This window comes from Poromitra crassiceps, assembly GCF_964638095.1.
Source record: "Poromitra crassiceps genome assembly, chromosome: 15".
Taxonomy (NCBI): Eukaryota; Metazoa; Chordata; class Actinopteri; order Beryciformes; family Melamphaidae; genus Poromitra; species Poromitra crassiceps.
Genome location: NC_139634.1, coordinates 39415610 through 39442971, shown reverse-complemented (window position 1 = coordinate 39442971; position 27362 = coordinate 39415610). Strand labels below are relative to the sequence as shown.

At 42.1% G+C, this 27362-nt stretch overlaps 1 protein-coding gene across 1 annotated transcript in view; it reads left to right on the top strand.

The window, feature by feature from the left end:
- Positions 1–23987, top strand: part of LOC310790223 (nucleotide-binding oligomerization domain-containing protein 1-like) — a gene marked incomplete at both ends in the record, with an annotated part of 28714 nt that extends 4727 nt beyond the window's left edge. The window contains 6 exons of the mRNA XM_083651896.1: positions 10261–10513; positions 12701–12834; positions 13573–13836; positions 14298–14413; positions 20411–20687; positions 23843–23987. Of these exons, the coding sequence (XP_083508022.1) occupies positions 10261–10513; positions 12701–12834; positions 13573–13836; positions 14298–14413; positions 20411–20687; positions 23843–23987 (1189 nt within the window). The remainder of the gene's footprint in view (positions 1–10260; positions 10514–12700; positions 12835–13572; positions 13837–14297; positions 14414–20410; positions 20688–23842) is intronic.
- Between the last annotated feature and the right edge of the window lie 3375 nt (positions 23988–27362).

The window sequence follows — 27362 nt, the reverse complement described above, 5'->3', positions numbered from 1 at the left end:
TACGCTTCAAAATGCATTTAAGGGAAATCCCCATACAAACATCCCATTGCCTTTTACACGTACGAACCAGAAGTGCTATTTCTGGACTCATTCCTGCAGTACTCTATTGTACTAGCAAACCCAACAGGAAGTAAGCTGGGGGCAGTTTAGAATGTTTATATGTTGTCGAATTGAAACCGTCTAAGGACATCGATTCTTGATTGATGCATTGTATTTGTAGTCTGGTAAAACCATAGTGATCACATTGATTCTTGATTGATGCATTGTATTTGTAGTCTGGTAAAACCTTAAGCCGTTTTCCCACATGCGTACCGGAAAATTACCTGTAAGTCAATATCGGACATTTCCCTTCACACTTTGGCTCGCGCATGTGGGAATCTATCAGCGAATTTGCCTGTATGTTGTGGGGGCGGGGGGAGGGGGGAGCTTATTTGGGGGGTCGGCAAAACTCGAAATAAGTTCGCTTGTCAGTTGTCACACAATAAATCACACTCGTTTGACTTAAGAGCAGCGTCAAGCCGCCAGCATAATCAACACAGCCGATTTCCCCCTCCCCTCTCTGCTCGAGAGCAGCAGCCACAGACAGACACAGCGAGAAAGGCTTGCAAGCTGCTCTACGCTTGTATGTATGTAGAGAAAGCAGACTGGCTTCGTTTGATGTGTCCGGGGTTGCCTTCGGAAATCAGCAAGCTGACATAGGCTACTGCTCTTATTAGGCTATCACAAGATAATTTCGCCAGTTTGCTTTAATGTGCGCGAATGATTAGATTATGCCCGCTGGAACATTAAGCAACGTGTGTAGGCTACTTCTCGCCCATGATTGAAGGACAGCTGTCGCGGAAAATGACTGGAACCGTTTCCACTTGCGTCCCCTTAAGAGCATACCGGTCTTCTGACTAGGTCGAAAGTGGTGAAATGTCGGGGACGACGGGGTCGCGCTTATACCGGCATGGCGCCTTTCTCACATGCAGGCATTAGACCACATTCCGGTCATTTTGCGGTACAAAGCGCATGTGGGAAAAGGGCTATAGTGATCACATTGATTCTTGATTGATGCATTGTATTTGTAGTCTGGTAAAACCATAGTGATCACATTGATTCTTGATTGATGCATTGTATTTGTAGTCTGGTAAAACCATAGTGATCACATAGTGATCACATTGATTCTTGATTGATGCATTGTATTTGTAGTCTGGTAAAACCATATCACATAGTGATCACATTGATTCTTGATTGATGCATTGTATTTGTAGTCTGGTAAAACCATAGATCACATGGATTCTTGATTGATGCATTGTATTTGTAGTCTGGTAAAACCATAGATCACATGGATTCTTGATTGATGCATTGTATTTGTAGTCTGGTAAAACCATAGTGATCACATAGTGATCACATTGATTCTTGATTGATGCATTGTATTTGTAGTCTGGTAAAACCATAGTGATCACATAGTGATCACATTGATTCTTGATTGATGCATTGTATTTGTAGTCTGGTAAAACCATAGATCACATGGATTCTTGATTGATGCATTGTATTTGTAGTCTGGTAAAACCATAGATCACATGGATTCTTGATTGATGCATTGTATTTGTAGTCTGGTAAAACCATAGTGATCACATAGATTCTTCATTGATGCATTGTATTTGTAGTCTGGTAAAACCATAGTGATCACATAGATTCTTGATTGATGCATTGTATTTGTAGTCTGGTAAAACCATAGTGATCACATAGTGATCACATAGATTCTTGATTGATGCATTGTAGTCTGGTAAAACCATAGTGATCACATAGTGATCACATTGATTCTTGATTGATGCATTGTATTTGTAGTCTGGTAAAACCATAGTGATCACGTTAACTCACATTCTGCTGATCACTCTGGTCTCCAGCCCGCCCACTTCAATTCCAGTGGGTGGGAGTACTTGCCTTGACAGACAACTCAACATCACCAAATAAACTCAGAAGAACGGCAAACACATATTTTCTGCTGAGAAAGTCCTGGTGCATACTCTTCTTGTTCTTGTTTAATTTAATTGTATTGAGTCTATTTCTGCAATAACTGCACTTATGGCTGTTTACATTAACATTACTGCTCGTTGCTTCGGGAGCCACCATATTGTTTTGCTAGTGGTGTTCCTGATTGGCCGGTTACATTGGCAAATATGAGGCGGGTCCCTGATTTGCCAGTACACTTTCTGGAAATCGCTGGGGGCGGGGCTGGAGGCCACACTGATCCACAGAACTAAACAGAATGTGAGTTCATGTGATCTGGATGTTTACCAGGCAACATTTTTGACTTAATACAGATGTTTTTCTTTTATGTCTCTTTACTGATTTCCTTACCGTTTAAGAGATACACAATATTGTTTTGTTCTCTATATGATGCAGAAATCAAATCATGGCATAATCATTCATTCTCACTGTTCCAGTTTTGATTATCGGTACAAACGCTCAGAACAAGCCAATTTCTTGGGGAGTCTCTTCTGTCGAGCAGCAGAGAGGGAACAACAGACAGGAGAGAAGATACTGGAGCGGCTATCATCAGTGTGCAGTTACAACACATTCCCACTCAAAGGCATGGATATTGATGACATGTATGTTGAGAAAAAGGAGTATCAGTGTGATTTCCTACTGGACCTGTGCTCCGATGTAAAGGACTATGAGTTCTTAGAAGGCAGGAGTGTCCTTCCAGCATTACAGTCAGTTTACCAGTCAGTTGTTGCAATCTGGTCCATCAACCTCTCAGAGAGAAAGGCCTCCCTCCTCCTGGAAGTGCTGAAACTCCAATCAGAAAAGAAACCAGTGGAACTGACAGGCTGGTCAGATGAAGAGAGTGAAGTGTGGAGTTTCCTACAGTGTCTGCCTCACATCTCACAGCTCAGGTAAATTAATTTAAATTTATTCACATGATTTCAGTCTAATAATAATATGTTAATTTAAAATGAGATATTCTCTAAACATGGCTAAAAAACATCTAAACATCCAAAAAATGACAGTCCCTTCCTTGCAGCACCCCCTACTTAAAAACAGTTCCAGCGTGCCTGGTGGTGACCGGTCAGCCATTCATTTTTCCATAGACATTTTATAAAATGCTTATAAAAAATGTATTTGCTTGGTCAAACAAAGCGATTCAGTTATATTTAGAATCAGGAGAGAATAACATTTTACTCTGACAAAAAATATATATATCTTGTTTTCCCCCTTCTTGTGTCCGAGTGTAATGTTCGGGGGGGTTTTAAGGTAAGAACCATAAAACAGCCTGAGATCTTGAAATGTATTGTACTATGGAGGGTCCATGCAGTAATGTAAAGTACTTTTTATTTTATTTTTTATTTTAAGATCATGTTGAGCTGGTCATTTTAAAAGTAGCTCACAAGGCAAAAAGTGTGTGCACCCCTGGTTTAAGAGTCTCATGTGTCTACTCATTTCAATAATGAGAGACTAATAAAAAGTATAACAAGCTTTAATGATACAACAAATTAATTTTGGCGTATGACTCCATGATATGATGACGCTCTCCTGAGATGATGAGAGGGCGTCGTCAGTGAAGAATAGGATAGGAAATCCCCCATAGGGAATTCTTCAATCAGGAGTCATGACCGATGGTGGTGGTCAGGGGAGGAGGTGGGGCGAAAACAACTGCTTCAGCGATGATGATCAGCAACTGAGAATGACATGGCACATACACAGCACATAGCAAACAGAGTAAAACATGGACCCTGATATACTACGCTGATTAGGTGATTGGGATCAGCTGGAGAGGAATACCTTGGGCTGATTGGTTATTGCCACATGTGTGGTAAACTGTGAATGGGTGAGGAGACAGCATCAGAGAAAGGGGGCGAGCCTAACAATGAATGGGTTATACATCCTCAAAGAAAGGGGGCGTGCACTGTGATATGACGAACTGGGCATTGGCTGTTAAGTAGTCTACATTATTGAAAATAGTCCAAGACATCATTTAGTAAAGTAAAGTCCCACTGATTGTCACACACCTGAGTGTGCAAAATTTGTTCTCCGCATTTGACCCATCCCCTGGAGGAGCGGTAGCACGTGCTCGGGAATCATTTGGTGATCCAACCCCCCAATTCCAACCCTTTGATGCTGAGTGCCAAGCAAGGAGGCAAATGGGTCCCATTTTTATAGTCTTTGGTATGACTCAGCCGGGGATTGAACTCACAACCTCCCAGTCTCAGGCCGGACACTCAAACCACAAGGCCACTGAGCTGGTACACCTGAGAGGTGATGACGATTACAAAATGATATGGTACTACTGCTTTAGCATAAAATTTGACGATACTGTATAGTTGATCACCTGAATAATGAGGGGGGCACTCTCTCCAACAAATCTTCTGATGACAGGTGTGACTCCTTCCAACGGCAACTGTGGACAGCTGTGCTTCTCAGTGATGGGGAGGTGGACTACAGCAGCTTTCTTGTTCTTGGTGGGAATGAGTTGCACCTTCCAGTGTTTGGTAAAAGACAAATGTTTGACAGAGCAGTGAAGGTCATGCAGGAGAGTACTGAGAGGGTAAACCTTTGCCTCCACTGGGACCGGAGAACTCCTGTCTGCCAAGCTCTGATGGAGACCCTCCTAGAATCAGTGCCTTATATCAACACACTCAGGTATGTGTTTTTGTGTAATACTAAGCCAACATTATTAATTCATTAATTTCCTTCCTTCATTATTATTATTATTTTTAATTTTAATTGTTTTATTTATTTTGAGTAGGACTTAAAAGACCCACAACCCATAAAGGAGCCGCATTTGGCTCTAGAGCATCACATCGAATATCACTGCACTAGAGTCTTTGAAACTTGCCTGTTTGTCAGTTTCAGGAACACCTGCACAGGTGCAGGTTCACAGGATCAGCAACGCCCTGCGACACTGGAGATGGAAGAAAAAAAGCTTCTTCTAGATTTATGCCTGAGAGCAGCACTTTACAAAAGGGAAAGCTTTCACAATGTGGTGGATACACTCTTCTCTGAGAGATACAACTTCCTTCTTGATTTCCATCAACATATCAAGAGTAAAGGATACACAAGTGTCATTCCATTACTGAGGCCACTTTACCAGTCTGCTGCAGTCTGGTCCATCGACCTCTCACAGAGAAAGGCCTCCCTCCTCCTGGAAGTGCTGAAACTCCAATCAAAAAAGAAACCAGTGGAGCTGACAGGCTGGTCAGATGAAGAGAGTGAAGTGTGGAGTTTCCTACAGTGTCTGCCTCACATCTCACAGCTCAGGTAAATGGATTATTGCCATTTGTTCATATATTTTAAATCTACATATACAAATTGTCAGTCGATAATTTTGAAGATATTGATTTATTGATGCACTATATTTTACATATTTGAATTAGTCTCTTTAGTGATTTCTCCCTACAGTTTTAGATATACCGTAAATTCCGGACTATAAGACGCACCGGTGTATAAGCCGCGGGACCAAAATTGACTATTTTTTTCTTCTATAAGCCGCACCGGACTATAAGCCGCGGGTGTTTTGATGTTTAATTACCATATGAAAGGGTTCGTGCACAGAGAGGAATGTCGGGAAAGCGATGGCTGTTTGGGGAAGCTCCCATTTATTAACATTTCAACAAAACAAAACAAAAGTCAGGTCACTAATCCCCAGACAAAATCACACAACAATAGGCTATATGTGCAGCAAACCTGTAACCAGAGAAGTCAAGTCACTAATGCTCGTCTTCCTCTTCTTCCTGCGTACTGAAACCACCAAAGTCCTCATCTTCAGTGTCGGAAACGAACAGGTTCAGGGTGGCTTCGTCAACCACTCTCCTCTCTCCTTCATTGTCACTCAAAACCAACGAACTCCTCTTCATCTATAGCTGTGTTTCCATTACAGTTTTTCGCAAAAGAATTGCGATATTTCTACAACTTCGACAATGTACAATTGCGACTTGTAGGCGTTTCCATTGAAGTTGCGTTTGAGTGATTCCCCGTTGCAGCAGCTGCCACAGTGATTACGCACGGGGATCTGCCCCATATCCCGTCCCCTGCATGCTCAAATCCAACCAATGGTCAATGGAAATCCCAACATGAAGTTACAATGCATATAAACGAGCCTGATTATCAATTCAAAAGAAAATGAGTCGCAAAATGTTGCTGGCTGCGTGAATGCAGTCAGCGCGACAGGCAGAGGAAAAAAGGTAGCCTAATAGCCTACAACTGGTCCGATTTAGAGATGGAGGGGGGAAAAGGCTGATTTGGTTCTATAATTGCACCTGAAACGTGTGCAATGTATTAGCCTACTCACAGTCACTGTATTCACTTCAGACAGCACCACCGCACCAGTGTGTGCTTTTCATCCTCTCATCTCGCCGCTGTGCCAAATGCGCGCACACAGGCAGCCTGCTGTCACCATGGACCGATTTCTGCCATTAAACATTATCTAATTTGCCCGGCTACGCTTTTGCACAACACTCGTCTTTCTGCTAGGTAGCGTTGCTTCAAAGTTTTCCACTTGCTGCGGAGGTTTTGACACGGCTATCGAACCTTACTTAGCAAACTTATTTTCCGCTCCTTTTCCAAGGGATAATATGGGTCACATGACGTGCAAATGCGAAAAATGTGTTTCCATTACACTTTTGCGATAAACTGCTATATCGACACGTCTGAAAAACCACCTCATGATCATCTACTGCTCGTTCTCATGCTGTCGAGAACGAGCAAAGCTTTTTTTTGGTGAAAGAATCCTCCAGGGCGCTTCTTGTTAACAGTCCGAGTGAGTGGCAGGTCGAACGTCAAAGGCACTTCATCCATATTTATGATCTGCTCCGGTTCGATGGAATATTCCTTGATCTTCCTTTGTGTGAATTCGCCGAAGTTTGTGATTTTCTCCTGGTAGTCGGGGGAGGGAGTTGATGGGCTTGTGGCCGTTTGCTTACCGTAATTACCATATGTAAGTGGTCACGCACAGAGGGGATTGTCGGGAAAGAGATGGCTGTTTGAGGAAGCTCCCATTTACCGTATTACCGTAACATTTCAACAAAACAACATAACACAACACCACCTTTGTTTATTTTTACAGTGCACACAGTGTCCGCGGTGTGGTGAAAAGAGGGCAAGAGAGGAAATTAAAACAGAAGTGGATTTATAGTTAGAAAGAGTGCTAAAAAAGAGAGATTTTTTTTTTTTTTTTTTTTTTTTTCTGAAAAAATCCATAGATAAGACGCACCGTTATATAAGCCGCAGGGGCCAAAAAACGGGAAAAAAGCCGCGGCTTATAGTCCGGAATTTACGGTACACTGTATGTGCATATTTTTTATTCTCTGTACGATCCAAAAATAAAATCATGGCATAATCATTAATTCTCACTGTTCCAGTTTCTATCGCCGAAGTATAAAACCTGTAGAAGGAGTCAAGTTCTTGGGGACTCTCTTCTCTCAAGCAGCAGAGAGGGAACAACAGACAGGAGAGAAGATACTGGAGCTGTTATCATCAGTGTGCAGTTACAACACATTCCCTCTCAATGAAATTGATGATGATGATGATTATGCCTATCAGTGTGATTTCCTACTGGACCTGTATTCCCATGTGAAGGACTATGAGACTCAAACAGGCAGGAGTGTGCTTCCAGCATTACAGTCAGTTTACCAGTCAGCTCCTGCAGTCTGGTCCATCGAACTCTCACAGAGAAAGGCCTCCCTCCTCCTGGAAGTGCTGAAACTCCAATCAGAAAATAAACCAGTGGAGCTGAGAGGCTGGTCAGATGAAGAGAGTGCAGTGTGGAGTTTCCTACAGTGTCTGCCTCACATCTCACAGCTCAGGTAAATGGATTGCAATTCATTCACATGATTTCAGTCTACATATAAAAATCTACCTCACTAGACAGTAGCTATAAGGACATTTATTCTTTATCGATGCATTCTATTTGTACTTAATACAAATGCATTTACTACTTTCTCTTTACTGATTTCTCCTCCTGTTTAAGACAGACGTGTCTTCCTATTAATCCATAATCATCATTCTCACTGTTCTAGTTGTTTAGATGATGGGGTCAATAGTGCCAAACAAGCCAAGTTCTTGGGGAATCTCTTCTGTCGAGCAGCAGAGAGGGAACAACAGACAGGAGAGAAGATACTAGAGCGGTTATCATCAGTGTGCAGTTACAACACATTCCCTCTCAGTGACCTACCATCGTTGAAAGATGATGAGTTTCAGTGTGACTTCCTACTGGACCTGTACTCCCATGTGAAGGACTATGAGACTCAAACAGGCAGGAGTGTCCTTCCAGCATTACAGTCAGTTTACCAGTCAGCTCCTGCAGTCTGGTCCATCAACCTCTCACAGAGAAAGGCCTCCCTCCTCCTGGAAGTGCTAAAACTCCAATCAGAAAAGAAACCAGTGGAGCTGAGAGGCTGTTCAGATGAAGAGAGTGCAGTGTGGAGTTTCCTACAGTGCCTGCCTCACATCTCACAACTCAGGTAAATGGATTATTGTCATTTGTTCGTATCTTTTAAATCTACATATAAAATTGTCAATAGATCATTTGAGGATATGTATTCTTGATTGATGCATTGTATTTTTTATTTAATACAGATTTGTATTAGTCTCTTTACTGATTTATCCAATTTTGTAGATACAGTGGGCCCTATCTTGGTACAGGTCTTAGACGCAAAAACTGGCGGTAAAAGCAAAAAAACGTGCCTTGCGCCTGCCTTGGGAAGAAAGCAACATGGTTTTATGCCCCGAAATGCGCTTTACGCCAAAGAGGCGTGGCGCAGTGCCAGAATAGGCCAGAATGGGCGTTTCGGCCTTAAATACCGGCCTAACGATATCTTCCCCCCTGGCGTTCATTTAGCGCTTTGCGCTTTTGAAAACCAGGCCTTATTCAGTGCGCCGCGGATATTCCACGCACAGCTTCTCCTCTGCTGATCTCACACTTTCTCCCCCTCTCTCTCTCTCACTCCCTCTCTCTTGCCCTCAGACAGGCTCAAAGACCGATGAAAAAAAAGTTGTTATACCGTACATAGTAGAACAACATGACAGTTTTAACAACATGACAGTTTTTATAACATGACAGTTTTGAGCCCCTGTCATTCAGAGGCTGTTGCATCCTCGACCCTGTGCAGTGGGGGAGAAGAAAACGATATCATTCTGCCCAAACAAATGTTCACCAAATCTCCCAGCATGCATTGAGGTTATTACATTTCGACAATAAATAGCAACCAAATGAGCCTAAATAGATAGAAAGGTAGATATAAATTATGTTGAATGTTAACACAACATGCAATTGTAGAACATGTCAATACTGGACCAAGAAAACATGGAAATCAAAACACAACCCTATTGAAACATATATGTCATCCTGGGGCTATATATATCCCTCGCAGATTTAACGTGATTTAGCTGAGAGACACTGTAACACGGTTCTACTGTCATGTCCTACTGTGATGTCCGCTCCAATAAATTGGCCCTACTTCACATTTACTTTTACAATAAAAACACATTTATGCAATGACTTTACATAATGTAGGCTATATTTATGTGCATCATCCTACCTGTGCAGCAGGGGAGAGAAAACGATATCATTCTGGACAAACTTTCACCAATCTAATCTCATCATGACATAGGGATAGGCTATATTTTTCTAGCTGATGCGTTTAGAACATTCTTTTCACTTTGATCTTGCTATAGTGTAGCGTATTTACATGCGTGCAGTATTTAAACTGCAGTCAGATTGGTTTGAGAAGCATAATAATATGGAATATTATATAGGAGACAGACGGGAATGAAACAGGGAGGGGGGGAGGTCTGAGCGCTTCGGTCGGCTTTTCTGACCGGACTGGATCGCTCCGTGGAATTGGAGCTTAAAAGGGAAGCTTATGCGTTTACTGCACTTCTCCAATGAGCAGGTAGTGCATAATTTTACGCTTAAAAGGCGTGGTTATAATGCTTAAGGCCGCGTGTAGCGCTGACACCAAAATATCGAGTGCGCTGGTCCACACCCACTAATCTGCGCTTCGCCTGGCACTAAACGCAGTTTATAGGCCGATGCAACGATAGAGCCCAGTATCTTTCCATATTGTTTGTTCTCTGTACAATCCAGAAATAAAATCATGGCATAATCATTCATTCTCACTGTTCTAGTGTCTGTCGCCGAAGTATAAAACCTGTAGAAGGAGCAAAGTTCTTGGGGAATCTCTTCTCTCAAGCAGCAGAGAGGGAACAACAGACAGGAGAGAAGATACTAGAGCGGTTATCATCAGTGTGCTGTTACAACACATTCCCTCTCAGTGACCTGCCATCTTTGAAAGATGATGAGTTTCAGTGTGACTTCCTACTGGACCTGTACTCCCATGTGAAGGACTATGAGACTCAAACCGGCAGGAGTGTCCTTCCAGCATTACAGTCAGTTTACCAGTCAGCTCCTGCAGTCTGGTGCATCGACCTCTCACAGAGAAAGGCCTCTCTCCTCCTGGAAGTGCTGAAACTCCAATCAGAAAAGAAACCAGTGGAGCTGAGAGGCTGGTCAGATGAAGAGAGTGAAGTGTGGAGTTTCCTACAGTGTCTGCCTCACATCTCACAGCTCAGGTAAATACAATTTATTCACCTGATTTCAGTCTACATTTAAAAGTGATCTCATTAGACAGCATATGGATATTTAGGCATGATTAATGCAATGAACATATATCTCACAGCTCAGGTGATGGGGTTAATACACACACAAACACGCTCCTATGTATGTGTGTGTGTGTGTGTGTGTGTGTGTGTGTGTGTGTGTGTGTGTATGTACATGTATGTATGTATGTACTGTATGTGTGTGTGTGTGTGTGTGTGTGTGTGTGTATGTATGTATGTATGTACGTACATGTATGTATGTATGTATGTATGTATGTATGTACGTACATGTATGTATGTACTGTATGTGCAGTGTTTCTTATACATAAAGGATTTTGTGGCGGGCCGCCACAAAAGGATTTGGACCGCCACAAAAAGATTTTTTTTTTTTTTTTTTTTTTTTTTTACAGTGCACCTGAATGCAACATGCAAGATATCTGCTGAATAAGTGTCCAATAAATGTTCATGTCATTCTGGCCAATACTTCTGTTATAGCATTTCAGTCTGGAATATGGAATATCTTTCAATAATCTATGATTTAGCTGCTAAATTGTCAAATACCGCCATCTGCTCGCTACCCAGCCACTTATGTATGTACTTAACCTAACTAACTTAACCTAACCAACTATCTGGTGTGCACAACACTGTCAGCCTAAACTCCGGCTGACACCCCAAAAACCTACAATCCGCTACAGAAAAATGTATATTGTTTGTTTATTAACTGGCCCCTCGCCTTCTATCATTTCACGAAAGTGGCAAAGCAAGTTGAGTATCCCTGACCTATAGGGAGAAATTTAGTTTGTCATTGTAAACCCACAGCACAGTAATGATGACATGTTCTTCATAGATCTAGCCTTTTAATTTTGCTCTTAAGCTTTCTCAAAGTACACCAAATTCATGCATTTTACTTTAAAATGTTTACAAAAGTTTTTGCGGGGGGCATGCCCCCGCACCCCCCTAGGGGGTCTGCGGTCCCCCACCACAAATACTCAAAATCCTGTGGGAAACACTGCATAATGTGTATGTATGTATGTATGTATGTAGCCTCAACTCGATACTGATCAGTCATTCTTCCTTCTGAGTCTGGGGTCTGGATCCCCTATATCCACTGCAAGGCCGGCTAAATGGCTGCACATGATATACACGTTATCAATCACAATAAAACTGTACTCACCCCCGAGACAATGTTGTTATCCAAGGTTTGGGTGCCATGGCACTCCCAAATATTGCGTAGTTTCAAATACTGAGCAAATACTGTGTGTGTGTGTGTGTGTGTGCGTGTGAGTTATGTGTGTGTGTGTGCGAGCCTGCCTGCCTGCCTGCCTGCCTGCTTGTGTGTGTCTGTATTTATTATTTTATTTATTTGTTTGTTTGTTTCAAAACTATTAAACCTTTATTCAAAACAATATTAAACCTTCATTTACCCATTAAGGCTTTTTTTTTTATTATTATTATTATTATTATTATTCCCAGGCAGGGCCTCCAGATAAATCCATTACAATTTACTGAGGGGAAAAAAAGGGTTCCACATTTCCTAGAATAAAGTATACACTTAGTATTGTAACTGCCTTTAAACATCAAAATGCAGATTAAAACATGGTGACATGAAGTAATATTTAACATTGTCCTATGAAAGAGTCTGTCTTTCAGTTCAGATTCCAAAAGATATAAAGTGCATTTTAATATTAACATTTTCTCTACACTGTACATTGTGATGTAAATTGACATGTAAAAGCTCAGTGATGTGATGTTTTCTATATCAGTGATGTTTTATATTTCAGTTTTTGGTTATTGAGGCTCTCCCTTTATGTTTTGAACCCTCTGCAGATTCACTGTTCCTCAGAATCAAACAGGATTACTTGTAGAGGAGAGAAAGAAGGAAACATTTCTAATGAATCTGTGTCTGCAAGCAGCGCTCCATGAGAGGACCACCATACAAAGTGTGATAGACAAGGTGTTTTCACTCTCTACATGTTGGCATGGGAAATGTGATTTCCTACTGGACCTTTACTCCCATGTGAAGGATTATGAGACTCAAACAGGCAGGAGTGTCCTTCCAGCCTTACAGTCAGTTTACCAGTCAGCTCCTGCAGTCTGGTCCATCAACCTCTCACAGAGGAAGGCCTCCCTCCTCCTGGAAGTGCTGAAACTCCAATCAGAAAAGAAACCAGTGGAGCTGACAGGCTGGTCAGATGAAGAGAGTGAAGTGTGGAGTTTCCTACAGTGTCTGCCTCACATCTCACAGCTCAGGTAAATGGATTGTAATTAATTCAATAATACAACATTACAACTAGGTTACTCTAGTAACACTCTGACACTGCCTGAAATAGCTATTTGAATGGTATCATATTTTGAAGAATACAGTATACAAAATGTCCACACTGTATGAGAGAATTGATCATCTTAACATCTAACCCACGGGTCAGCAACCTTTTTCATATGAAGTGCCATTTTCAAATGTGCTTGTCAATCAGTGTGCCACACCAAGATTCACTCTTACATAAAAATGTAAGTATCCAAAAGATCTGTAATGTTATTCCATAAAAATCAGGACCATGAAATGAGAGCACTGTACAAGATACACAGCACGGTCCTTCTGTCTTCCACGCTGGCATTTTGCATCTGCTTTCTGCTGCCATGGAAGGAAACCAGTCAGAGGCAATCAGAAAATATCCTAAATAACTGCAAATGGCTGTGAAATAGGTAATTTAACAGGGCACGTCAACGTTAGAAAAAAATCTCGATTGCACACTTATTGTTACTGTGCGCTGTCAACCCTTCACCTGCTACAAGTGTCACCCGTGCCCTAGGTTACTGATCCCTGATAACCTCTCTCATATTAATTTACACGAGGTGTTGATGATTACAAAATGATTCATGCTAACTACTGCTTTGCATAAAATCAACATAGGCACACTTGACCATACTGTATAGTTGATCACCTGAATAATGAAGGGGCACTCTCTCTAACAAATCCTCTGATGACAGGTGTGACTCCTTCCAACGGCAACTGTGGACAGCCGTGCTTCTCAGTAAGGAGGAGATGGACTACAGCAGCTTTCTTGGCCTAGGTGGAAATGAGCTGCACCTTCCAGTGTTTGGTAAAAGACAAATGTTTGACAGAGCAGTGAAGGTCATGCAGGAGACTACTCAGGGGGTAAACCTCTGCCTCCACTGGGACAGGAAGACTCCTGTCTGCCAAGCTCTGAGGAAGACCCTCCTAGAGTCTGTGCCTCATATCAACACACTCAGGTATGTGTTTTAGCATGTTTTTATCTAATATTAATTCCACATAAAATAACCAAATGCAATCGAATAACAATGTAAATTAAAATAATTAATTAATAATTAAATTAATAAAATGTCCCCTTTGCTGAAAAGATTGTTTTGAAAATCTTTTTTGTCAGCAAAGAGGACATAATTCAACTCTTCACTTTGTAAAAAAAATATATATACATGTATATACAGTAAATACTTTGTTTGCCAATTATTTCTTACAAAAATGATAATGAGTGAAGCTTTGTGATGCCACAAAGTTACAGTTGCTTTCCATGGATTGTGTGTGGATTTAGTTAGCATGCGTTTTGATACTTTCACCATGTTTAGATAGATCATCCAACTCCTTTAGAATCACAGAGTCCTGCTTTGATATGGGACCTTTAATTCATGCAGTAGAAGGTGTTTGAAACTTACCTGTTGACGTCTGTTGTCAGTTTCAGGAACACCTGCACAGGTGCAGGTTCACAGGATCAGGAGCACCCTGCTGCACTGGAGAAGGAAGAAAAAAAGCTTCTTCTAGATTTATGCCTGAGAGCAGCACTTTACAAAAGTGCAAGCTTTCACGATGTGGTGGATAGACTCTTCTCATTGTTCTATGTTCACACTGAGAGATACGACTTCCTTCTTGATTTACATCAACATATCAAGAGTCAAGGATGTTCAATTGTCATTCCATTACTGAGGCCACTTTACCAGTCTGTTGCAGACTGGTCCATCGACCTCTCACAGAGAAAGGCCTCCCTCCTCCTGGAAGTGCTGAAACTCCAATCAGAAAAGAAAGCAGTGGAGCTGAGAGGCTGGTCAGATGAAAAGAGTGAAGTGTGGAGTTTCCTACAGTGTCTGCCTCACATCTCACAGCTCAGGTAAATGGATTATTGCCATTTGTTCATATATTTTAAATCTACATAGAAAAATTGTCAGTCGATAATTTGAAGGTATAATATGACAGCTGCTGGTATTTCGGCCCACATGTAGGAGGAGGTCATTTTACAGTTTTTACAGGTTATGAAATTGCAGATTGTAAGCCTACAAATGATGTGTCACACACAGGCTCTTTCACACACAGATCGCGCAAAAATTTCCGTTTAGGAGTCCCGTAAAGCCAGCCGCCTCGCCACAGAAATTGCTTTCACACGAGCCAAGCAGCACGGCCACATTACCGTGCTGCTGTGTACTTTCAGGTGAAATCCTCTGCTCCCGGATTGAAAGGCGAGCGGAGGGATTTCCTGCTCCTCCTAGCCCAAATGTATATTTTCATAGGTTAGTGTAGCCTAGGCTACTGTATGATGAACGAATTCATTCAACAAGACTTCCCTCCTAGTCCGCTGAGCAGGGAGGATAGTGCACTCGCATGGTGGGCGGGCAGATCGATATGGTGTCCTACTAAAATTGGAACGATACACGACCGCCCGCATATCAAACAGCTGCAGTCTGCATAACGTTCGTCGGGGGAATAGTATAGGCTATAAATGCACATGACTACTTCGTTAGTAGTTTTTGTAAGGGAATGCACAGAGCTGATTTCGAGAGGGAATAACCTCAGACCAACTCGCCACAGACAGCTATAGCCCTCTGAAGCTTATTATTATATCCGTTAATTGTAGCCTACCTACTAATGTCAACATCGTTTGAGCATAAAGCCTAACCGCACGGAGCATTCCTCCTGGCGTCCCTGCAGTCATGATTGTATAGGCTACTTTTTTTACTTTCACTCGTGCACTTTCTTGATACATGAGGTGATTTCCCCTGTAATTTTTTTTATGAATGAGCTGACCATTCGCACCTTTTCCGGCTTGCTGCGACGACCTTTCAAGTGGAGGCGGGTTGCCAGGTAACCCGGCGCTGTTACTACCTCCCGTCGCGGGACAAAAGGCGTAAAACAATTGTCCACCAAAGCGCGTTCACGACTTTCACATCGGAGGCGCTAATCCTATTTTCCGTGCATTTTTCGGCTTTCAAGGCCGGTGTGAAAGAGCCTTTGTAACCTGAAAAAAATAAGGAGATATGCTTATTTGAATGTTCACACTCCTAAAAGCAACATTCAGAGATAACGGCCTTCAAAGTTGGAGAAGCTTTTCACACCTAGGCAGCCAGGTGAGGGGGGAGTGGACAACAAGGACTTTTATTTAACAAGATACACTTATTTACTGATTCTAAAATGGCTGCATTTTATGTGGAATGGATAGTTCAAAACCTAAACTTGTGTATTAATGGAAAAAACTAAAAACGAATTATTATTATTTTTCTCCAAAAAATAAAGTAGTTTCTCATTTTCTGGGAATTACAAACAGCCTACATGAGGTACCTTCTCCTGGGATGTATAATTTATTATTGATTGATGCACTGTATTTTCATTTAATGCAGATTTTCTTTCATTAGTCTCTTTACTGATTTCTCCCTACAGTTTACCCTCCAGTTTCAAGTTTCAAGAGTTTCAAACTCGCTGCACCCCGCAAACATTCTCACCCCCCCGCCCCTTCCCCACACCCACACCCACACACACACACACACACACACGCACACACACGTATCAGCAGGCCGCCACCATTCAATTACCTCTTCTGTGTGTGAGGTGGGTGCATGGAGGAAAGCTGCAGGCTCTATATAATAGCTCTGCAGTCCTCACAGAAGCTCTCTCTCTCTCTCTCTCTCTCTATAATTGCTTTCACACAGAGCCAAGCAGCACGGCCACATTCCCGTGCTGCTGTGTACTTTGAGGTGAAATCCCCTGCTCCCGGATTGAAAGGCGAGCGGAGGGATTTCCAGCTCCTCCTAGCCAAAATTAATATTTTCATAGGTTAGTGTAGCCTGGCTACTGTATGATGAACGAATTCATTCAACAGCAATACTTCCCTCCTTCTCCTAGTCCGCTGAGCTGGGAGGATAGGTGCACTCGCATGGTGGGCGGACTCGCCAAAACGGGCTCCGCCGCGGAGTGCATCTGCCGATTTTCTGGCAGCGAAGTGTTGCATGAATTGCATTCAAGGAAAGCCAACTTTATTTATACAACACATTTCATAGAAGTAAATTCACCTACTAAGCAGATCGATATGGTGTCACCTTGTGTAATTCATTCAACAACCAAACAGAAGGGAATGCACAAGTGGCTTAACTAGACAGATTGCTGTTCTGGAGCTGGTTTCCAGAGGGAATATCGTCAGACCAAGTCGCCACAGACAGCTATATAACCTACTACACAGGCACGGAGCATTCCTCCTGGCACATGATTGTATAGGCTACTTTTTTTACTTTCACTGTCCTTGGTGCATGAGGTGATTTCCCCTGTAATTTTTTATGAAACATTCACAGTGTTCCACCTTGCTGCTTCGACACTTTCAGGTGGAGGCGGGTTGTCCGCTAATACGGCGCTGTGACAACCTTTGGTCCCGGGACAAAAGGCGTACAAGAATTATCCACCAACGCGCGTTCATGACTTTCACATCGGAGGCGCGAATCCTATTTTCCGTGCATTTTCCGGCTTTCAAGGCCGGTGTGAAAGAGCCTTATGTCTCTCTGTCTTTACCTTCTCCCTGCTGCTTCCTCGCAGCCCAGCAGCAAATGCTTTAACTGCCTTTAAACATCAAAATGCAGATTAAAAACATGGTGACAAATCTACATGAAGTAATATTTAACATTGTCCTATTAAAGAGTCTGTCTTTCAGTTCAGATTCCAAAAGATATAAAGTGCATTTTAATATTATAATTTTTCTCTACACTGTACATTGTGATGTAAATTGACATGTAAAAGCTCAGTGATGTGATGTTTTCTATACCAGTGATGTTTTATATTTCAGTTTTTGGTTATTGAGGCTCTACCTTTATGTTTTGAACCCTCTGCAGATTCACTGTTCTTCAGAATCAAACAGGACTTGTAGAGGAGAGAAAGAAGCAAACATTTCTAATGAATCTGTGTCTGCAAGCAGCGCTCCATGAGAGGACCACCATACAAAGTGTGATAGACAAGGTGTTTTCACTCTCTACATGTTGGCATGGGAAATGGGATTTCCTATTGGACCTGTACTCCCATGTGAAGGACTATGAGACTCAAACAGGCAGGAGTGTCCTTCCAGCATTACAGTCAGTTTACCAGTCAGCTCCTGCAGTCTGGTCCATCAACCTCTCACAGAGAAAGGCATCCCTCCTCCTGGAAGTGCTGAAACTCCAATCAGAAAAGAAACCAGTGGAGCTGACAGGCTGGTCAGATGAAGAGAGTGAAGTGTGGAGTTTCCTACAGTGTCTGCCTCACATCTCACAGCTCAGGTAAATGGATTATTGTCATTTGTTCATATCTTTTAAATCTACATATAAAATTGTCAATAGATACTTTGAAGATATTTATTCTTGATTGATGCATTGTATTTTTGGGGCCGGTGTGCATGCACAGCAGGGCCCTTACATTCGACTCTGTCGCTGCATTTGCGCACGGATCCTGGCCGAGTAAATGTCTTTCCAGTCCGGTAGGTGGCGGTAATGCACCTCTGGCTAATAAACACATCGTTGCCTTGAACCAATGGTGACTGGTGAAAAGTGAAAAAAGCTCTCTGACTCTGTCTGCTTCATGTGTGGGCGTGCCGACTCCCGACACACAGGAGGACAGACACAGCGAAAATGGCAGCGGCTTCTAGGGATGGGCATTTTAAGCAATTTAAATAGTCTATTATGAACGAGTGCTCGAGCACTCGCGCGGGGGCGCGGGCTGTGTGATTACTATGGTAATGTCTGAGCAGGGGTAATCTGCTGTGTATGGGGCTGTTCACACATAACGTTTGCATTTTTGCATGGAAAAAGCGCTACCTGGAGCATTTTTTTGTCAGGAGAGGGACTGACTGTGATGATATTAGGTGACGCTAAGCTAACATCATTCTAAAGCCTACCTTTAGACAGTATCTCCGGTTGGAGTAGCGCTTTGGAGCAGACAAGTTGTGAAACAAGCGAAGGCATTTCATTTCCAATACATGTCCATTGTTGCTGAATAGTGATCACCATGATGCGATTGTCTCCCAAAAAGTGATTCTTTCTCCACATTTCTTGTGACTAACGTTATGGGAAACGACAGTGTAGTCAGTAAACTAGTGCAACGTTTTGAATGAGTTTTATCAGGCGTGCGCTATGAAGAAGCGTGCTTCTCATTCGGGAGAATATCTCCAGGCAGCTTTTTTCGGGAAGAGCTGGAAAACTTCCGGTTAAAACTTTCAAAATAATGTTACTTAAACAAAAGTAAATAGCTTATTGATGCACGTTGGAGGAGAAAAGGTATTTCAATGAATGAAGCAGCAAACCTTGTATCAAAATACTCGTTGTGATGTTATATGGCGTGAAACTGTGGCTGTAACGCATTACTCAAAATAAATAAGGTTACAATAAGCATTTTATTTTGAAAGCAACAAAGCGGATGACGTACTAGTACATTATGGCTGACTTGACGCCCGGCCGTGCAGTTGCTCCTGAAGTAAAAGGTGCTTCAACGCGACCAAAGCGAAAGGCTCAAACACATCGAACCTGGCTAAACATCTTGCCGACAGGCACCCCGACCTGTTCAAAGAGTTTAAAGACCGACAGGTTAGCGAACGTGAACGATAAACATACATGCCCTCAAATAAGTCCAACGAGTATTGTGTGACAAGCGAACTTGTTTCACTGAAAAAGTTCGCTTGTCACAATAGCCTACTCGTTTACAGTGAAACACGAGGCAATGTGCTCGAGCACAGATCTCTGCCAAGGAAGGAGCAAGTCATGACATGTAACGTTTAGGGGAGGGGACATCAGATGACTGCATACCATGTACAATATTTAATAACACTATGGGCCATAGTGTTATATTTGAATTTTGGCCCATAGTCTATGGCCCTCAATTCCAGTGTTATTAAAGCTTTTACATGGTAAGCAGTCATCTGATCTCACCTATCCTAATATTTACAATAATCCCAATTATTAATGATATACGAATTCATTGTAAAAAAAACACCTAGCCTACACGTATGGGGGGGGGGGGGGGAGGCTGGGAATACACCACATAATAAGCCTACATTTCAATAGCCTACATTTATGTGTGAAAATAATATATATTACTAGATTAACCATAAATCTGGCACTTCATGTTAATGAAGCTTAAACCCAGGATTATTAACCCCCATAGGCTACACTACAGCACAGGCACACTACACAAATGACTCAATACAGCTTGGCAGAGTTCTGCACTTTACTGAGCACACCGGCCCTATGCCAGGTTTCGACCTGGCCTTGTTTATTTAATAAAGATTTGTATTAGTCTCTTTAGTGATTCATCAAATTTGATAGATACAGTATCTTTCCATATTGTTTGTTCTCTGTACGATCCAGAAATAGAATCATGGCATAATCATTCATTCTCACTGTTCCAGTTTCTGTCGCCGAAGTTTAAAACCTGTAGAAGGAGCAAAGTTCTTGGGGAATCTCTTCTCTCAAGCAGCAGAGAGAGAACAACAGACAGGAGAGAAGATACTGGAGCTGTTATCATCAGTGTGCAGTTACAACACATTCCCTCTCAGTGACCTGCCATGTTTTTTAGATGATGAGTTTCAGTGTGACTTCCTACTGGACCTGTACTCCCATGTGAAGGACAATGAGACTCAAACCGGCAGGAGTGTCCTTCCAGCATTACAGTCAGTTTACCAGTCAGCTCCTGCAGTCTGGTCCATCAACCTCTCACAGAGAAAGGCCTCCCTCCTCCTGGAAGTGCTGAAACTCCAATCAGAAAAGAAACCAGTGAAGCTGACAGGCTGGTCAGATGAAGAGAGTGAAGTGTGGAGTTTCCTACAGTGTCTGCCTCACATCTCACAGCTCAGGTAAATACAATGTATTCACATGATTTCAGTCTACATTTAAAAGTTATCTCATTAGACAGTATGTGGATATTTAGGCATGATTAATGCAATGAACATACGTACATCTCACAGCTCAGGTGATGGGATTAATACACACAGACATATACAAATGCCCTCCTGTGTGTGTGTGTGTGTGTGTGTGTGTGTGTGTGTGTGTGTGTGTGTGTGTGTGTGTGTGTGTGTCATGAGAGAAACATGTCACAGTGTTTATTTATTTATTATTTTATTTCAAAACTATTAAACCTTTATTCAAAACAATATTGAACCTTCATTTAACCATGAGATTTTTTTTTTATTCACAGTCACGGCATCCAGATAAATCCATTACAATTTAGTGAGGGGGAAAAGGGTTCCACATGTCCTAGAATAAAGTATACATTCAGTATTTTAACTGCCTTTAAAAATATAAACATGTAAATTAAAAGTGGGGACAAATCTACATGAAGCACTATTTAACATTGTCATATTAAAGAGTCTGTCTTTCAGTTCAGATTCCAAAAGATATAAAGTGCATTTTAATATTAGAATTTTTTCTCTACACTGTACTTTGTGATGTAAATTGACATGTACAGTACAGCTCAGCTCATGTACAGTACAGCTCAGGGATGTGATGTTTTATATTTCAGTTTTTGGTTATTGAGGCTCTCCCTTTATGTTTTAAACCCTCTGCAGATTCACTGTTCCTCAGAATCAAACAGGATCACTTGTAGAGGAGAGAAAGAAGGAAACATTTCTAATGAATCTGTGTCTGCAAGCAGCGCTCCATGAGAGGACCAGCATACAAAGTGTGATAGACAAGGTGTTTTCACTCTCTACATGTTGGCATGGGAAATTTGATTTCCTATTGGACCTGTACTCCCATGTGAAGGACTATGAGACTCAAACAGGCAGGAGTGTCCTTCCAGCATTACAGTCAGTTTACCAGTCAGCTCCTGCAGTCTGGTCCATCAACCTCTCACAGAGAAAGGCCTCCCTCCTCCTGGAAGTGCTGAAACTCCAATTAGAAAAGAAACCAGTGGAGCTGACAGGCTGGTCAGGTGAAGAGAGTGAAGTGTGGAGTTTCCTACAGTGTCTGCCTCACATCTCACAGCTCAGGTAAATTGATTATTGTCATTTGTTCATATAATTTATATCTACATAGAAAAATTGTCAATAGATAATTTGAAGCTATGACAGCTGCTGGTATTTCGGCCGACATGTAGGAGGAGGTAATTTTACAGTTTTTTACAGATTATGAAATTGCAGATTGTAAACTTTCAAATGATGTGTCACATTGTAACCTGAAAAAAATAAGGAGATATGCTTATTTTAATGTTCACACTCCTAAAATTCAGAGATAACGGCCCTCAAAGTTGGAGAAGCTTTTCACACCTAGGCAGCCAGTGAGGGAGGAGTGGACGACATGGACTTTTATTGAACAAGATACACTTATTTACTGATTCTAAAACGGCTGCATTTTATGTGGAATGGATAGTTCAAAACCTAAACTTGTGTATTAATGGAAAAAACGAAAAACAAATTTATAATTTTTTCTCCAAAAAATAAAGTATTTTCTCATTTTCTGGGAATTACAAACAGCCTACATGAGGTACCTTCTCCTGGGGCATAGCATTTATTCTTGATTGATGCATTGTATTTTTATTTCATGCAGATTGTTTTCATTAGTCTCTTTACTGATTTCTCCCTCCAGTTTACCCTCCAGTTTCAAGTTTAAAGAGTTTCAGACTCGCTGCACCCCGCAAACATTCTCACAACCCCCCCCCCCCCCACACACACACACACACGTATCAGCCGGCCGTCAAGTCAAGTTTATTTGTATAGCCCTAATTCACAAGCATGTCTCAGAGGGCTTAACAGAAAATACGTCTAGCCAAATCTAGCTGACACAACAGTAGCAATTACAGTAGTAATACTAACAATATTTAACAATCATATGATAGAGAAAGGCTGAGAAAAGGGGAGAAAAGGGGGGTGGGATGTGGGGGAGGAGAGAACAGGAAAAGGGAGGAGGAGGGAGGGAAAAGGGGGGATGGTGGGTGCATGGAGGAAAGGTGCAGGCTCCATAGCTCTGCAGTCCGCACAGAAGACGCACCATGCTAATTGCATACAAATAGTCTCTCTCTCTCTCTCTCTCTCTCTCTCTCTCTCTCTCTCTCTCTCTCTCTCTCTCTCTCTCTCTCTCTCTCTCTCTCTCTCTCTCTCTCTCTCTCTTCTCCCTGCTGCTTCCTCGTGGCCCGGCAGCAAATGCTTTAACTGCCTTTAAACATCAAAATGCAGATTAAAACATGGTGACAAATCTACATGAAGTAATATTTAACATTGTCCTATTAAAGAGTCTGCCTTGCAGTTCAGATTCCAAAAGATATCAAGTGCATTTTAATATTATTTGTTTTCTCTACACTGTACATTGTGATGTAAATTGACATGTAAAAGCTCACTGATGTGATGTTTTCTATACCAGTGATGTTTTATATTTCAGTTTTTGGTTATTGAGGCTCTCCCTTTATGTTTTGAACTCTCTGCAGATTCACTGTTCCTCAGAATCAAACAGGATCACTTGTAGAGGAGAGAAAGAAGGAAACATTTCTAATGAATCTGTGTCTGCAAGCAGCGCTCCATGAGAGGACCACCATACAAAGTGACATAGACAAGGTGTTTTCTCTCTCTACATGTTGGCATGGGAAATTTGATTTCCTACTGGACCTGTGCTCCCATGTGAAGGACTATGAGACTCAAACAGGCAGGAGTGTCCTTCCAGCATTACAGTCAGTTTACCAGTCAGCTCCTGCAGTCTGGTACATCAACCTCTCACAGAGAAAGGCCTCCCTCCTCCTCGAAGTGCTGAAACTCCAATCAGAAAAGAAACCAGTGGAGCTGACAGGCTGGTCAGATGAAGAGAGTGAAGTGTGGAGTTTCCTACAGTGTCTGCCTCACATCTCACAGCTCAGGTAAATGGATTGTAATTCATTCACATGATTTCAGTCTACGTATGAAAATCGACCTCACTAGACAGTATAAGGACATTTCACTAACACAGACCACACCATAGTTCGAACGAAAGATCATTTATTGTGAGTGTTTGGGTGTGAATGTGTGAATGCGTGAATGGGGTGGAGGTGCGGCAGCATCTCTTCTTCAGGAACGTGGTGTGGCTGTGTCAGGAACCCGGGGGTTGAGACTCAGGGTGGGGGAGCGTCTTTGAGTGAAGCTCGGCTTCACAGGATGGAGTCCCGGCTCCATCAGCCCCCGTGGTTCCTGTGAGCAGAGGATAGAGATGCAGGATTATGCAGCCCTGACTAGCATGTCTTTAGCTGTTTGTGGGAGGAAACCGGAGTACCCGGAGAAAACCCACGCAGGCACGGGGAGAACATGCAGACTCTGCGCGTGCTGCCCGTAACGGAGGAAGAAACTTAGGGTAGGGGGGAGGGTCATGACGACTGAGGCAAACGGGGGGAAGAGGGAATATGGTCATGTTTATATAGCTATGCTACAGGTGATTGAGTTGATAGCACACAGGTGAATGAATCAGTGAGGTGATTGAATTGATAGAGCGCAGTTGAATGAATTAGTGAGGCGCAGGTGATTACATGGTGGAGAGGAGCTGGTGTGGTCTGAACTTCAGTTATCACAATAACTCCATTTATTCTTGATTGATGCAATGTGTTTGTACACTAATTAATTAGGCATCTCGTGCAGTACCCACATGGAAAGAATCTATATGTACCCTATATGTTTTAATATAGGGCCACATATAGTTTTCCCATATATGGTGCATACATAAAATTGGCCGTTTTCCTATATTATATGTACATATATGTACCTATATGTATAGGTACATATATGTACCTATATGTACATATAATATAGGAAATCGGCCAATTTTATGTATGCACCATATATGGGAAACCTATATGTACATATATGTACCTATATGTAGGATTTTAAATAAAAAAGAATAGCAGCGCACACAGGATTTGAACCCCTTCAAGCCGTGCGCTCTAGTGCTGAGCTATACATTTTCTTATACTAACCAGAGAGCCGGGCACATTATATACTCTCTCGCACACAACGTAGACCACAATTGTCAGCGATCGGGAAGTTATTTTATGTGATGCGTACGATCGTAACAGACTAAAATGATGTTGTGTGTGTGTGTGCATCTATAGTCTGTAGGCTGTACGGCTTCAGAGGTTAACTTCATTTAACACCAGAGACTCAGGAGGTAGGCCTACACAGAGCCTCGTATAGTCTGTTACAATAACATAGTGTGCGAGCACCTCGTTCCGCACTTGGTGCAGACCGGTGCAGACTTGCTTTGGTCTAGTCAGTCACAGCTAGTAAGTACTTGCGCATGCTCGTTGCTGCAGGAACTGAATTCATTATTTTATAGTATTGCGCTAAACTATTAACCATAGTTGTGTCCTGGAAGCTTTTTGCTGGCACCACATAGCCTATAGTCCCATATTTATGATATTTCATGTGACATAAAATGCGTTGAAATGTAGTTTTCGTGTAGATCAGATTTCAACTCTCAGTTACACAATAAAAGACAATAAAATGCCAATTCACACACTATCAATATTGTCTCTATTCCAAACTACAACAAATGTTTTAACAATATGATGAACCAAATTGTGTTTTTTTACACGTTTACGTTGTAACCGCATTTTAGCCGGTTGAAAAGAGGGTGAAATTAGGTCTTAGACGTTCAAACCCAATATCACCCAGATTTAAACTAAAAATCAACGTTGAAAAAACGTTTTGTGCTCGCTGGGTATATATGGATTATGACACAGTGTATACAAACAGATTTGTAAATGACCTATATAGGAGGCATATACCTTGTATTGTGTACATATATGGCCTATATGTGGATATAAAGAAGTGAGACCTATATGACCTGTATTATGAACATATAGGGCCTTTATGTGTATATAAAGAAGCTATATAGGAGACATATATGCCCTGTATGTGCACATATAGTACCTATATGTGGATATAAAGAAGCTATAGGAGACCTATATGCCCGGTATATGCACTTATATGCACCTGAATCTGGCCTATATGCAACCTATATGCGGCATAAATGTGGCCTATATGCGCATATATGCACCTAAATCTGGCCTATATGCAACCTATATGCGGCATATATATGGCCTATATGCTCCTATATGCGCATATATGCACCTAAATCTGGCCTATATGCAACCTATATGCGGCATATATATGGCCTATATGCTCCTATATGCGCATATATGCACCTAAATCTGGCCTATATGCAACCTATATGCGGCATATATATGGCCTATATGCTCCTATATGCGCATATATGCACCTAAATCTGGCCTTTATGCAACCTATATGCGGCATATATATGGCCTATATGCTCATATATGCTGCATATAGGTTGCATATAGGTTGCATATAGTTGCATATATGTTCATATAGATTCTTTCCATGTGGGTACACGCGCTCGATTCCTAGGCTTGCCCTGCAGCTCGCATATACTCGCCCGCTGCTCGGCTGCTGCGTGGCCTCATCTGCCCTATTGGTGTGTGCGGGTGTGTGTGTGTTGCTCACAAAATATTATTGCCCTTAAGTTTACATGCGTGTGGGTGTGTGTGTGCCCCCTTATGACATCACTAATGACAAAATCAGTCTTATGACATCACTGATAACATCATCAGTGTGTGTGTGTGGGTGCGTGCATGCGTGCGTGTGTCTCAGTGGGACAAACATTTAAACAGAGAACAGATCCCACATTGACAAATTTATATAGATAGATAGATAGAGGTGCATTTTCTATTACTTTCTCTACTGATTTTCCCTACTGTTTAACTCATTGAGTGCCAGCCACTTTTGGAGAACGGACGCTCCCAGTGCCAGAGTTTCAGAGCGTTTTCAGTGATTTCTCGAGGCCCACAGAATATTGTGTGATATTACTATGTAAACACTGAACACGCACAAAGAACGATGAGACTCTATTCTATCATCTGCAAAAAAAGTTTATTGATCCCATTTTCCGTTCTTTAGTTATGAGCCGGAGAAGATAGCTTGATTCATCCAAAAACAGCAATTTTTTTCTAGAAGCTGAGATAATTGGCCTTTTGTGAAATTAAACATTTCAAGCACATCACTGACTCTGAAGCTAATCTTTTCTAATGTAGTCACACCTCAAAAATAATTTCCTTCAATAAAACAGTGAAGGCCAGGGAATTTTGTTTGCCAGAATAATATTTTTTAGCTACAACCAGCAGCGCTGGCCCCTGCGTGTGCTGCTGGTTGCAGCTTCTTGATTTGCTGCTGGTGGGCATCGGATATTCTGGCTTGCGTTTGTCAATCCTGTCCTGCTGCCTGGGTCTGTCTGGGTGTTGTGTGCTCCCCCCCCCCCCCCCGCCCCGCCCCGCCTCGCCTCAACTGCACACTCCTCCTCCTGTCTGTGGTGGCTCTCTGCTGAGTTTGCTGTGCGCACAGTGAACGGTGCGCGACATCCAGCTTTTTTACAGCGTTCCGCGTGTGTTTGTCACCGGCAACGATGCTTCCAGTTGAGAATAATAACAACTCCACGGTGTGGATGTGCGGATGTGCTGTCGCAACCGACACGGAGCGGCTCAATTGTGGGAGCAGATTGGCTGC